This window comes from Meles meles, chromosome 6, assembly GCF_922984935.1.
Source record: "Meles meles chromosome 6, mMelMel3.1 paternal haplotype, whole genome shotgun sequence".
Taxonomy (NCBI): domain Eukaryota; kingdom Metazoa; phylum Chordata; class Mammalia; order Carnivora; family Mustelidae; genus Meles; species Meles meles.
This window is the reverse complement of record NC_060071.1, coordinates 38,175,750-38,189,834: the sequence shown is the minus strand read 5'-3', so window position 1 is coordinate 38,189,834 and position 14,085 is coordinate 38,175,750. Positions and strand designations below refer to the sequence as shown.

The following is a 14,085-nucleotide window of genomic DNA, read 5'->3' as shown; positions in this document are numbered from 1 at the left end:
CACAGACACTAATGCGACACTAGGTAAACACACTCCTCCAGTGGAAAGAGCCCAGGTTTCACCTTCCTTCCAAGTCATGACACCACTTCTGAGTCTTGGTTAACTGTATTTTCATCAAAGTGTCCTTTAGAACTTTGCTACTGGAGGACCTGCGGCATCAGCATCACTTAGGAGCTCACTGGGAAGCAGACTCTCAGGACCTTCCCCAGACCCGGGGAATTAGCATCTGCAATCCCTTGGCACTTCACCCTACAGTGTTCTCACGAAAGACAATGTGAGTCTCACCAACCTGTAATCTAACAACAAACGAACAAAGAAGATGCTTTTGCATAGGAAACTCAAAGAGGACAGGACATATGTGGACATGAACAATGTATTCATACTAAGAAATGTCAGTAGGCTTACTAAATGCCAGACCAGGGGGTACACACTGCCCTTCTCCTGTGTTAGAGGCACAGAGCGCTTTTGTAACCTGCGTGAGATCCCACAGTCAATCACACAATGGAAGAGGCAGAATCTGAACCCAGGCGGTCTGACATCTGAGGGCATGTTTTTAATCATTACACCCCATCCCCTCCTGGCGCTGTGCACCTGTATTCAGGAAATGAAATAGCTTTGATTCACAGCCTGGAACAAAAAGCTAGGCTGCTATAAGGCCCACCATTTCAGGCTCAGTCACATTTAGAAGCAGAGACCACATCAGCTGGAGATCAAAACCTCTAACAGAACCCTCTTAGGTATGATTTGAGGTCAGCAAGGCACAGAGAGGACATGTGGAAATCCGTGGTTCTCCCGATGGGGTGGAAAATGGGGTCAGACAAGTCTGAGCCCCTACTGTACTTCCCATCAGGCTCCCCTGCCTCTTCCATCCCATCCCCCACCTCTCCTGGGGTTTTGTGCTTCCAAAGACCCCTCCCACCCATCAGACAACCAATGACAGCTGCTCCTTTCTTCACTTTCACTGAAAATCTGCAAATATCTATTCTGCTTGAATAAGTCATTTTGCATCCTATTTGAGAGCTCCTCATTAAAAAAAAAAAAAGTCTGTAGGGGAAGACTGTGCTGATAAAACCACACGTCTGTGGCTCTTCAACAAAACAAGGAGATAGGAGGGATAACAGGATATTTCAGATGTGATAACCAAAGAGTTCATCCTTTGTGAAAATCAAGCCTACCAGCTACAGGGTGTTAATTAAGATGGAGTTTTAATCCGGGCCCCAAAGAATCCTGTACCTACTGGGGTCTTAGTTCCACTCATACATTTACAGGTGCAAGAAGGGTGGCAGTCCAGGCCCAATTAACGTGGCCATGGAATCCGTGCCATCTCATCGAAGGTGCCTATTGCTAACCAAACGGTTCTTTTTGGCACAGGTAAGCACCCCACAAGGATGCTCTTAAGTCCCAAGTGTTTGCAGAGTGGGGGACAGGGAGTTCCTGGAACAGACTTCGTAAGTCCGAAGAGGCCAGAAAAACTCTGCCTGTTTAAGGTACAAACCTGCTCTAAAAGGCACTAACCCCCTTTCGTTTGGAAGCCTGCCCCATCAGGTGCAAGGCAAAATTAAATACACACTGCCCTGAAAATGCCACCTTCGCCCTCGTGATGCCAGCAGCTTCTTCACAGATCCAGCCCTGCCTTCTTCATAACCTCCACTCCAGAGGTAAGGAAGGACAGCTGAGTCCCCTTTGATGCACGTGATGGAAACATAAATCATTTAATACTTGAAATGCCAGACTGAGCCTTGGAAGACGTCCTGAGGTCAAAATCACAGAGATGACAGAGCCGCCCTAGGTTAGCCCACCTGTCCCAGAGCTCGTGGTTCAGTGCCCCGCGGGCTGTGGGGCGGGAACAGGCCACGGCCTGGCCACATGCGATGAAGTCAGTAGTTCCAGATTGATCATCGGGAGAACGCGCTACAGGCATCCAGTCCTGGGCACTTACCTTGCACTGCCCAGACACGCAGATGGCCGTGCCATTCTGGTCACAGGGGGTACCATCAATGACCTTCTCAGCTTGGCGGACGTAGAAGCGGTAGCCCATTGCCTGGCAGTTCAACTCACACTTCCGGTTGCCCTTTACTACCAAAAAAAAAAAAAAAGAAAGAAAGAAAGAAAAGTATCTTTTTGCTTCCGGTATTCCTTACTGAGATAAAATTCACATAACATAAAAATAACCATTTTAACCAAAGTGTACAATTCAGTGGTTTTTTAGTATATTCCCAATGTTGTGCAACCACCACCACTAATTAATTCCAGAACATTTCTGTCACCCAAAAAAGAACCCCTGGACATGTTTGCTGTCACTCCCCACTCCCTCCCTACCCCCCGACTTTGGCAACCACCAGCCTATTTTCTTTCTCTCAATTTGCCTATTCTGGACGTTTCATAATCACACACTTTTCTTTTTTTAAGATTTTATTTATTTATTTGAGACAGCATGAGGAGGGGAGGGGTGGGGGGCGCCGAGGGGGGGGAGGGGCAAAAGGAGGGGGAGAAGTAGGCTCTCTGCTGAGTAGGGAGCCTGACACGGGACTAGATTCCAGGTCCCTGGGATCATGACCTGAGCCGAAGGCAGATGCTTCACTGACTGAGCCACATAGGCGCCCCATAATCACACACTATTTTAAACTATGCTGAAGTTATGACATCTCCCCACATTTGATGACTGAGGGAATGGACTGGGTCTTGATCTACTGGCCTACAATAGAGATTCAAAGGGATTCTTAAGGAATCTCCCAATGCAAATAACAGACTCTACTTTTAGAAATCCTCCCATGCTTTAACACGGTCATAATTATATCTCACTTCCCAGAGATCACACAATTTTTTTTAATTTTTTTAAAAATTTAAAATTTTTTTAATTGAACATCTATGCAGTTATAATACTTTTATACTCTGTTACACAGAGTTTCCTGTAATAATTCTTCCATTATTAGATACTTAAGTGGTCTCCCCATCACCTCAGGTAGAAGACTCCCTGCTGAGTAAGAAGCCTGAAGCAGGGCTGGATCCCAGGACCCTGGGATCATGACCTGAGCCAAAGGCAGTGGCCTAGCTGACCGAGTCACCCAGGCGCCCCAGCCATTTTTTTTTTTTGCCTTTCTCTCCTCTCCCCCGACCAGATATATTCCCCTACAGCGTCTTTCACACAAAGCCTGGCACACAGTCAGTGCTTAATAAATGCTAAATTAATTACTGCTACAACCAATACATTCAGAGCAATTTAGCTGCCTCCAAAATAAGAATGAGAAAATTTATCAGGCAAGATATATTTCCATATCCAAAACAGACCCCAAGCCAAGTACACACTGATTTTTTTTTTAACTGTTTTTGGAGACAAGATGAATGCTATGTTCAGCCATTAGACAGCATGTTCCAGGGTCATGCCTTTGTCTGAAAATCTGATTACTAGATTGGATAACACTGACTTTTTCCTACACAACACAATACATCATATTTTCCCCAGAGTGGCTGCCTGTCATAGCAATGAACTTCACTCCAAAGCCACTGAAAACCGCTAACAGGAAGTAACATAGAGCCTCTGGGATCACAAGGTTTTTGGGGAACACTGAATCTTCTATGTACTCTGAAGTCTATCTTAGAAGTCAGGAGACGGGGTTTCGTACCCTGGCTGCCCAAAAGATAAAAAAGGTGATCTTGGGAAAATCAAAGAATACCAACGACGGAAGCACCTTTCAGAGTTACCTAAAACCAAGCCATCTTTACGTAGATTAAAAACACAACACTGCAGCAGGCCTAAGGCGGTGACAAGGAAGGGGTAAACTGGTTTCCAAAGCTTGCTTTCTCAGGTCATCTATCCACCCAGACCCTGCTTCCTCCTTCCCAGCTCTCACTTTCTGAGGTGACAGCAGGAACCATCCAAGGGCATTGCCTTTTACATAATAAAAGTGTCTGAAAGGCAGCCTCACAAGGGACAAGAGTTTGGAGTTCTCACTTCTCTTGGCTTCCTCCCAACTACCTCTAGCCTTTGGGATACTATCTTTTGCAACCACAATTTTATTTCTCACTATTTGCAACCGTATAGCGGAAGAACATTCTGAGAACAAAAAAAAAAAAAAAGGCTGAGTGTGAGACGACGATGGCAGAGCCTCTGAACAGCTGCCTGAAAACAGCCTTGAGTCTGGCCTTGAGGCTGGGCTCCTCCTACCTGTGGTCCAAACCAGCCACTAGATCTGAGCCTCCGCCTCTGTGGCTTAGACAGCGTCCCTGCCTTCTCAGGCTCGCAAGAAGGAATAAGGGGGCTGTCGCAAAGAACCGAAGCCTCCCGACAAGGGACTGCCTAACACAACTGCCTAGAATCCTGCTCCCTTAGCAGTACTCAACCTGGTGCCTCTCATGAAGCACATAAGGAACGACTTCTCTCGGCTCTGCATACACTCCCCAGCCACTTTAAAATTCCACAGAAAAATTTATGTGTGCGGATTAAGGTTTTCCGTGGAGAACCACTTTGTTCCTTTTTTCCCCCATGAATACAACTACAATTCTCAGGCCAACAGCCTCTTCTCTAAGCAGATTTTGCCATGGTTTTTTTCAGTGCAGACAGAGGAGGAAAATTAGAAGAGTGTCCAAGAGCAGGGAGCAATGGGCCGCAAGCAATGTAACACGATGTCAATAAAAACCTATCTCTCAATAATCACTCTCAAAGTAAATGGCCTAAATGTGCCCATAAAATGGCACAAGGTTGCAGACTGGATAAAATGACAGGACCCATAAATATGCTGTCTACAAGAGACCCATTTTGAACCTAAGGATACATCCAGATTGAAAGTGAAGGGATGGAGAAGCATCTTTCATGCCAATGGGCCTCAAAAGAAGGCTGGGGTAGTGATTCTCATGTCCAATAAATTAGATTTTAAGCTAAAGACTTTAGTCAAAGATCCAGAAGGACACTACATAATTCTTAAAGGGATTATCCACCAAGAACATCTAACAATTATAAATATTTATGCCCCTAATATGGGAGCAGCCAACTACATAAGACAACTGTTAATCAAGATATAGAGTCATATTGATATATATACATTAATAGTAGGAGATCTCAAAAAAAAAGAAAAAAAATTCTGATTCTCTTATTGCTCTCCCTCTCTGCACTCACCTGCTTCCCCAATGTTCTCCCCACCCCCAAAGGGAACACTTTTCTATTCCACACACTGAGAGGGTGACTTGCAGCATGTCCCAGGACCAGAAGCATAGCACCACCTGGGAACTTGCTGAAAATGCAATTTCTGGGGCCTCACCTCCAACTCCTTCAGCAGAAACTGTGGCAAGCTGTATTTTAAACAAACCCTCAGGGCCCTTCTGGGGCAGCCAAGTTTGGGAGCTACTGCTCGAAGGAAAATCAAGCAGTGAGAAGGCCTGGAAGCTGCCGACTATTCTTATTTTGAATCCAAGATGTTCAAATTCTACACCTAAATTTCTAAGGTAATATAAGCACTATCTGTAGCTACATTTAGAATATTGCCAAGTATCTGGATCCTTGATGGTAAAAATGCCCTCTTACTATTAAAAAACAGAAAAGTGCTGATTACACAAGAAAATTCAAGTGACTTAGAATAAAGCAGCTAACAGCAAAAGCTACCCTCAAATACAGGTTAAATATTTAAATTACTCACTGAACTGTGTTCCCTCAGAAAACCCACTGATATAAAAACATTTTTTAATTTTTTATTTCATTGTTTTTTAAAGATTTTATTTATTTATTTGACAGAGAGAGAGAGAGACATAGCAAGAGAGGGAACACAAGTAGGGGTAGTGGGAGAGGGAGAAGCAGGCTTCCTTCTGAGCAGGGAACCCGATTTGGGGCTTGATTCCAGGATCCTGGAATCATGATCTAGGCCAAAGGCAGATGCTCAATAACTGAGCCATCCAGGCACCCCTAAAAACACTTGTTTAAAAATGATTTTATTTGAGAGAGAGAGAGAGAGAGAGAAATGAGTGGGAGAGGGGCAAAGGGAGAGAGAGAAGCAGACTCCCCGTTGAGCAGGGGCCGGACTGAGCCATGCTGGGCTCAATCCCAGGACCCTGAGATCATGATCTGAGCTGAAAGCAGACGTTTAACCAACAGAGCCACCCAGGCGCCCCAAGAGTAAAGACATTTTTTAAGTGATAAAGGAAAAAAAAACAGAGAGGGAGTTTACAGTTACAAAATTTTGGAAGGTAGGAAGCAAAAGGACCTCTGGAAATGACAAAGCAGACCCAAGAAAACTGAACATAAGCAGGAGTGGAAGCCACAAAGCCACCTAGTACGTTGCATCTCCAAGAGATAACTTTGCAAGCAGGGCAGAAAGCAGACCTAAAAACAGAAAAATCAACTGTAAGGGTTGTTAAGAAGTAGTCAGAGATTCCACTTTCTAGAATGGTTAGCTCAAAGCCTTTGAAAATCAACTCCTTCATAAAAGCAATGAGAATACTGTCAAAAGATAGCTGGAATGGCTATACTAATATTACACCAAATAGACTTTAAGATAAAAGTTGTTACTAGCGGGGCGGCTCAGTGGGTTAAAGCCTCTGCCTTCGGCTCAGGTCATGATCTCAGGGTCCTGGGATTGAGCCCCGCATCAGGCTCTCTGCTCAGCAGGGAACTTGCTTCCCTTCCTCTCTCTCTGCCTGCCTCTCTACCTACTTGTAATCTCTGTCTGTCAAATAAGTAAATAAAATCTTTAAAAAAAAAAAAAGTTGTTACTAGAGACAAATAATAGCATTTTATGATGACAAAAGAATCAATCCATTAGGGAAGACAACAGAGCCCCCCAAACACATGAAGCCAAAACTGAAAGAACTAAAAAGAGAAATAGGCAATTCAACAATCGTAATAGTTTGAAATATTGATGCCACACTTTCGATAATGAACAGAACAACTAGACTGAGCAAGGACTCAGAAGACCTGAACAGCACTGTACACCAACCAGACCTAATAGCTGTCTACAGAACTTTCCACCCAACAACAGCAGAATACTCATTCTTCTCAAGTATACATGAAACATTCTCCAGCAGGGACCAAATGTGAGGTCACAAAACAAACTTTAATACATTTACAAGGACTGAAATCACACAGAGTATGTTCACTCGCCACAATGGAATGAAATCAGGATTTGAAAGCAGAAAGAAATTTGGGGACTTCAAAACTTTGTGGAAATTAACATACTTCTAAATAATTGATCAACCAAAAAACACTAAAGGAAAATAAGAAAAAAACTTTGAAGTAAATAAAAATAAAAATACAATACATCAAAACACGGGATATAGCTGTAGCAGTGCTTAGAGGAAAAATTATAGCTGTAACCACTATGTTAAAAAAGAAGATCTCAAGTCAATAACCTAATCTAATTATATAAAGAATGGAGAGACAATAGAGAAAATCAATGAAACCCAGAGCTGTTTTTTTGAAAACTGACAAACTTTTGGATAGACTGACTGACCAAGAATGAAAGAGAGAAGACACATAACACTAAAATCAGGAATGAAGAGGGGACATTACTACTGATTTTACAGAAAAGAGAAGGACTTCTAACCAGGGAAATTAGGGGGGAAAAAAAAAAGGAAAAAGAAAAAGCATCCAGATTGAAAAGGAATAAGTAAAACTATCTGTATTCACAGATGACCTGATTGTATATATAGAAAAATTTTCAAATGCACCAAAAAACTATTTAAACTAATAAAAAGTTCATCGAGGTTACAGGATATAAGATCAATATGTGAAAGTCAACTGTATTTCTATACACTATCAATAAACAATGTGGGGCACCTGGGTGGCTCAGTTGGTTAAGCCTCTGCCTTTGGCTCAGGTCCTGATCTCAGGGTCCTGGGATAGAGCCCCACATCAGGCTCTCTGCTCAGCAGGGAGCCTGCTTCCCCCTCTGTCTCTGCCTGCCTCTCTGCCTAATTGTGATCTCTCTCTATCAAATAAATAAAATTTAAAAAAATAAAAATAAAAAAATAACGTGAATATGAAATAAGATAACAATTCCATTTACAATAGCATCAAAAAGAATAAAATATTTAGGAACAAATTTAACACAAGAAGTTTAAGACTTATATATTGAAAACTACAAAATACTTTTGAAAGAAATTAAGAAAGACCTAAATAAATGGAAGGACATCCCATGTTCATGAATCAAAAGACTTAGTACTATTAAGATGGCAATAATCCCCAAATTGATCTACAGATTTGACACAATATCAATCAATACACCAGCTGTCTTTTTGCAGAAATTAACAAGCTGTTCCTAAAATTGATATAGAAATGCAAGAAACCAATAGCCAGGGGTGCCTGGGTGGCTCAGTCAGTTAATCAGCTGCCTTCAGTGCAGGTCATGATCCCAGGGTCCTGGGATTGAACTCCCCCTCAGGCTCCTTGCTCAGCCTTTCCCTCTGCCTACCACTCCCCCTGCTTGTGCTCTCTCATTCTCTCTGTCAAATAAATAATCTTTTTTTTTTTTTGACAGAGAGAAATCACAACTAGGCAGAGAGGCAGGCAGAGAGAGAGGAGGAAGCAGGCTCCCCGCGGAGCAGAGAGCCTGATGTGGGGCTCGATCCCAGGACCCTGAGATCATGACCTGAGCCGAAGGCAGAGGCTTTAACCCACTGAGCCACCCAGGCGCCCCTAAATAAAAAAATCTTAAAAAAAAAAAAGGAAACCAATAGCTAAAATAACTTTAGAAAGAGAAAAAGTTGGAGGACTCATACTTCCTGATGTTGAAACTTACTACAAAAGTACAGCAATGAAGACAGTTTGCTATCATAAGGCCTGGCATATAGAGTAACCAAACAGAATTGAGACTATAAGAATGAACCTTTATATATATGGCAATTGGCTTTTGATAAGAGTGCCAAGACAATTCAATGGGAGAAGAACAGTCTTTGCAATAAATAGTTTTGGGACAACTTTGCATATCTACATGCAAAAGAATAAAACTGGACCCCTACCCCACACCATACCTAAAACTTAACTCAAGAGGGAACATCAACCTAAACATAAGAGCTAAAACTAAAATAATCTTAGAAGAAACATAGGCATAAGTCTTCATGATAGTGGATTCATCAATGGTTTCTTAGATAATATGATATCGAAAGCACAAGTTAAGAAAAAAAATAGATAAATTGGGCTTCATCATAGAACTTCACTGAGAAAATGAAATGAAAACCCAAGGAATGGAACAAATTTTTTGCAGATCATATATCAGATAAGGCACTTGTACCTAGAATCTACAAAGAACTTTCGTAACTCAATAGTGAAAAGATAATTCAATAAAAAAAAACAAAAGGGGCAAAGAATTTGAACAGACATCTCTCGAAGGGAGAGATATAAATGGCTAATAAGTACATGAAAAAATGCTCAATATCATTTGTTATTAAGGAAATATAGTCAAAACCATGATGAGAGAGCACTTCATAAATATTAGGATGGCCTAAATTAAAAAGACAGTAAGAGGAGATGTAGAGAAGTCAGAACCTTTGTACAATGCTGATAGGATTGTCAAATGAGGAGTTTCTTTAGGATACATTTGGCTGTCGCTCAGATGTTAAGCACAGCGTCACCATATGACCTAGCAATTACACTTCCAGGTATATGCCTACGAGAAATGAACACATACTTCAAAAATCTTGTACATGAATATTCATAACAGCATTATTCACAATAGCTAGGAAGTGAAAACAATCTAAATGTCCCTCAACTGATGAATGAAAGAACAAAATGTGGTCTGTCAGGGCACCTGGGTGGCTCAGTTGTTAAGCATCTGCCTTCAGCTCAGGTCATGATCCCAGAGTTCTGGTATCAAGTCCTGCATCGGGCTCGCTTCTCCCTCTGCCTCTCTCTCTCTCTCATGAAAAAATAAATAAAATCTTTTTAAAAATGTGGTATGTCATACATGGAATATTACTCAACAGAAAGGAAAGAAATACTGATATATATTATGACATGGATGAGTCTTGAAAACATTGCCCTAATTGAAAAAAGCCAGTCACAAAAAGTTGCCTATTGTCTAATTACAATTATCCGAAATGTTCAGAATAGGCAAATCTCTAAAGGCAGAAAGTAGATTAGCGGTTCCCAGAGGAGAAAATGTAAAGTAAATGTTAATGGGTATGGACTTTCTTCTTGGGGTCCATACTGAAATAATTTAGTGGTAATAGTTGCACAATCTTCTGAATACACTATTAAACATTAAACTGCAGTATTTAAACTGGTGACTTTTATGGTATATGAATTTTATCTCAATAAAACTGTTATAAAAAAAAAGCAGGAAGCTTCCTAGACTCCAAGAAATCATCAAATAAATAATTCAGGAAAACTTCTTTTTCTAGGTTGAAGGAGTCCACCAAATGCCCAGGGCAATGGTGTTAGCGGTAAGATTTAATTTTACCTTACTTATAATTAATACGTTACCCTGACTGCTTCATGGTTACAAATGGAGGATGTGAGACTCCTGGGTCAGAGATAAAGGACTTTATTGCTCTTGGAAGAGCCAGCAGCATATTTTTGTCAATTCCCCTTGTCCCCAAGTCTCACAGAGGCAGGACCCAAGGGTCCAGATGGATTTTGCATACACAGCTGAGGGATGCTTTGCTTGAGGGACCTGCTGCGTTTAGGGAGAAGCAATAAGGAGCCCTGTTCTTTGTCCTGGGTGGAGATGTATCTCATCCTTCAAGGTCATTCACTGCAAACAGGACCTTGAGAAATGACCTGGTTTTGGGGTGGGCAAGGCCTTGCATTCCTGGCATACTCCACAAGACCCTTGGAGCATAAGAAGTGTCTCCCAATGAAGGCATGATAATGAATAACACCAAGGCACATGGCTGTGAAATTTTAAGACAGTTGGGACCAAAAAAAGATAACAGAGGCTACCAAAGATGAAACAAACAAATAAAATGATATTTTATATCAACTTTTATGACAACTTTGGAAGTGAGAAGATAATTGAGCGATAGCTTGTGACTTTTGAATGAAAGTCATTTCTAGAGTTTTCTATCAAGAACTAGAATTCTATATCTAGTCAAGTTATCAACCTCTGAGAAAAAAATAAAGGCATTTTCAGAAATCCAATTCTTGCACAATTTCCCTCTCACACACACTTACTAGAGAATATATTCTACCATAATGAAAGACCAGACTAATAAGAAAGTAGAAGTTGTAGGATCCAGGAAATAGAAGATCTAACCCAAGAGAGAAGCAAGAGGGAATGCACAGGACTAGGGAGGAAGGGGATCCTGACAAGACAAATTTGCACTAGGCTAGGACTGGAGCAGGTCAGAAGGGTCAAGGAGGGGGCAGTTAAGTGTCTTGACTTAAGACAAGTTAAGTGTCTTGACTTAAGACTTAAGACTTAACTTAAGACTCAGCTCGGGTCTTGATCTCAGGACTGGTTGTTTAGGCCCTGTGTTAGGCTCCATACTACTTAAGAAGAAAAGAGGGTGGTGGTCAAGGAGAAGATAAAATGGATAAAAGATCCTATCAATTTTAAGATACTGGTATTTTACAATATTGAGATATCAAGTAATTGATAGAAGATTTACACAATTTAGAGGTGCTTGGGGTTGCGTTGGTGTGAAGTACACAGAAAAGCAGACAAACTAAAAGGAAAAAGGTATTTATTAACAACAAAGAAAATAAGGATTGCAGGAAGAGAAAAGTCATCACAGCACCTGGAATGGATGCTACAGCCTGAAGCCCAGATTATCCAGTACCAGCACCACCTGATCCGGGTCAGAATTCCCCCCTGGAGCTGGGAGTGTCGCTGGCTGGTAGCTCAAAGCTGTGTCTTTTGGGAAATTGCCCTCAGGCTAAGGGAGCTCCTTTACACAAGGTTAAGCCTCCTCCTGACAGAGAGCCCAATGACTGTTCTATGTAGTTGCACAAAGATTGAGTGAGTCTCAATTTGGGGGAACTCTGCAAGCTAGCCCAGCTCAGAGCTGTCCCACTCTGCATCTCAGGTCCCCACAGGCATTGTCCCAGGATGACTCGCTGGTAAACACGGGATACAAATCACTGCCTCAGGCTCAGCATCCTGGAGACCTGCACTAAGCTAGTCCACCATATGGCTCAGCTACAAAGAGCCCCCACCCAGTCACGCTGTGAGCAGTGGTTACCGATCTAACCAAAACGAAAACATAATTACATTGAGAGACTGTGGGGATGGGAAGTATGCACGTGTTAATAATGATGAAAGTGGGCTCCAACCTCATCTTCAACAGAACACACCTGAAACTGAAAAATCTGGAAGTAACAACACAAGCAGCATTTATAGATATGAAGGTACAGCAGAAGAACAGCTAAAATAGTTGGGGAGTAAGAAATAGTGGCAGCGGGGCAAAGTTTGTGGAACTGTTTCTGTAAAACAGATACCCACATTATTTGGATTAAATGATAAAAGTTAATTTTGGGGCACCTGGGTGGCTCAGTGGGTTAAGCCTCTGCCTTCAGCTCCGGTCATGATCTCGGGGTCCTGGGGTGGAGCCCCGCATTGGGCTCTCTGCTCAGCGGGGGGCCTGCTTCCCCCTCTCTCTCTGCCTGCTTGTGATCTCTCTGTCAAATAAATAAATAAAAATCTTAAAAAAAAAAAAGAAAGAAAGAAAAAAGGAATGGCAAAAACTCAGGTTCAACAATTCACATTCCCAGAAACCGAATCCTTTGGCACAGTTTCTGTAAATGGTAGGCTCCCTCCCATCTCTGTTCAAAATTAACATGAAAGTGTCAAACTCACCGCTGTCTTTCCCAGAGCTCTGCAGAAGCGGGACCCCAAAACAAAATGCTGCTCTCTAGGAAAGCAAAACATTGCAGGAGCGTGGAGACGCCAGACCTCAGCTAGCTTTGCTGCTTCCTCGGTTTGCATGAGCTAGGAAGCAAGACTGGCAGGGAACACAGCTCACACCTTTCCCATAACTGCACATTCTCCCATCCTCATGTAAGTAGGGAGAAAATGTCAGGTAAGCAAAGCAGAGAGATCCTATGCCGAAATACACAAGGCTATTCTTGGAGAATGGGCAACATCTGTGCTTAGTTTCGGCTCCATTCAAACTTCACAAGTTCACTCCACGTTTAGCACCAAAACCTTCATTTCCCAGGCTCAAGTTCCTTTTTTTTTTTTTTTTCGTGGAATATATGATATCCCTGTTCAAGAAAAGCAGCTTTGTAAACGCAGCTCATAAAACTCGGACGTGGCAGGCTGCTTACCCAACACATGTTGATGAGTGACGTGTAAACGAATTAGAAACACGTGGAGCAACGCCTTATGTGTGTGGGCAGGGTTTACATAAAGGAAAAGGGGCTCGCTCAAAACTGGAGCCAGGAGGGCAGAGTCTGCAGCACTGGCTTGGGGGTAAATAATCCGGGGGCGACGGCCAAGCCAGGCTTGACCTCCACCTGCATCATCGAGGCACTACTCCTCCTGTTGATGACGAAGGATCTGCCTGCCCTTGGCCTCCGCATTCTGGACGAGACGCGGACGATTACTCTTTAAACTGCCTTCTCCCTAGACTGCATTTTCCAGGACAAAGTTGTGGAAAATAAGATGAGGATCATGCCTTTAAGAGCCCAGACTCTTCTCTGGAATTAGAAAACTGTTCTGAAAAAAAAATCAGAAGAGAAGAGGGACGAGACTGTCTAATTCCTAGCTTTTCCTGTTCTAAAAAAAGGAAATTGTTTGGGGCGCATTCTGTTAATAAAACTCAAATGCAAAAACATGCAGCTCATCAACTGCTAAAGTCCGGAACCTTCAATCCCACACTTGGGACTTCTGTGTAATTGAAACTTCAGAAGTTCACATGCAGTGCCCCACTCAATCTTACTTCACCGACGTCTTAGCAGACTTGGCAATCTAGATTATTTACAATGAACAGAAACGTCTTTTGGAAATGCTGAAAAATTACTGGCTCCATGTTCCACACGTGGTAAATTCCTCTTAGCGTCATTGCTCGCCCTTGAACGTAGTTCCAGTCTGCAACGCTCCAAGGCACCGGTTCTCTGACGCTAGCGTGTTCAGAGTCACCCGGAGGTCTTGCCAAAGCGCAGACAGATGTACCGACTGCCTCCCTGCAATTTCTGATTTATTCAGTCTGGGATGGAGGCCC

General features: G+C 42.4%; 1 protein-coding gene across 1 annotated transcript in view; it reads right to left on the bottom strand.

Moving 5' to 3' along the window:
* Positions 1-14,085, bottom strand: part of THSD4 (thrombospondin type 1 domain containing 4) — a 564,181-nt gene that overhangs the window by 310,726 nt on the left and 239,370 nt on the right. The window contains exon 7 of the mRNA XM_046009651.1: positions 1,940-2,076. Coding sequence (XP_045865607.1) covers positions 1,940-2,076 — 137 coding nt within the window. The remainder of the gene's footprint in view (positions 1-1,939; positions 2,077-14,085) is intronic.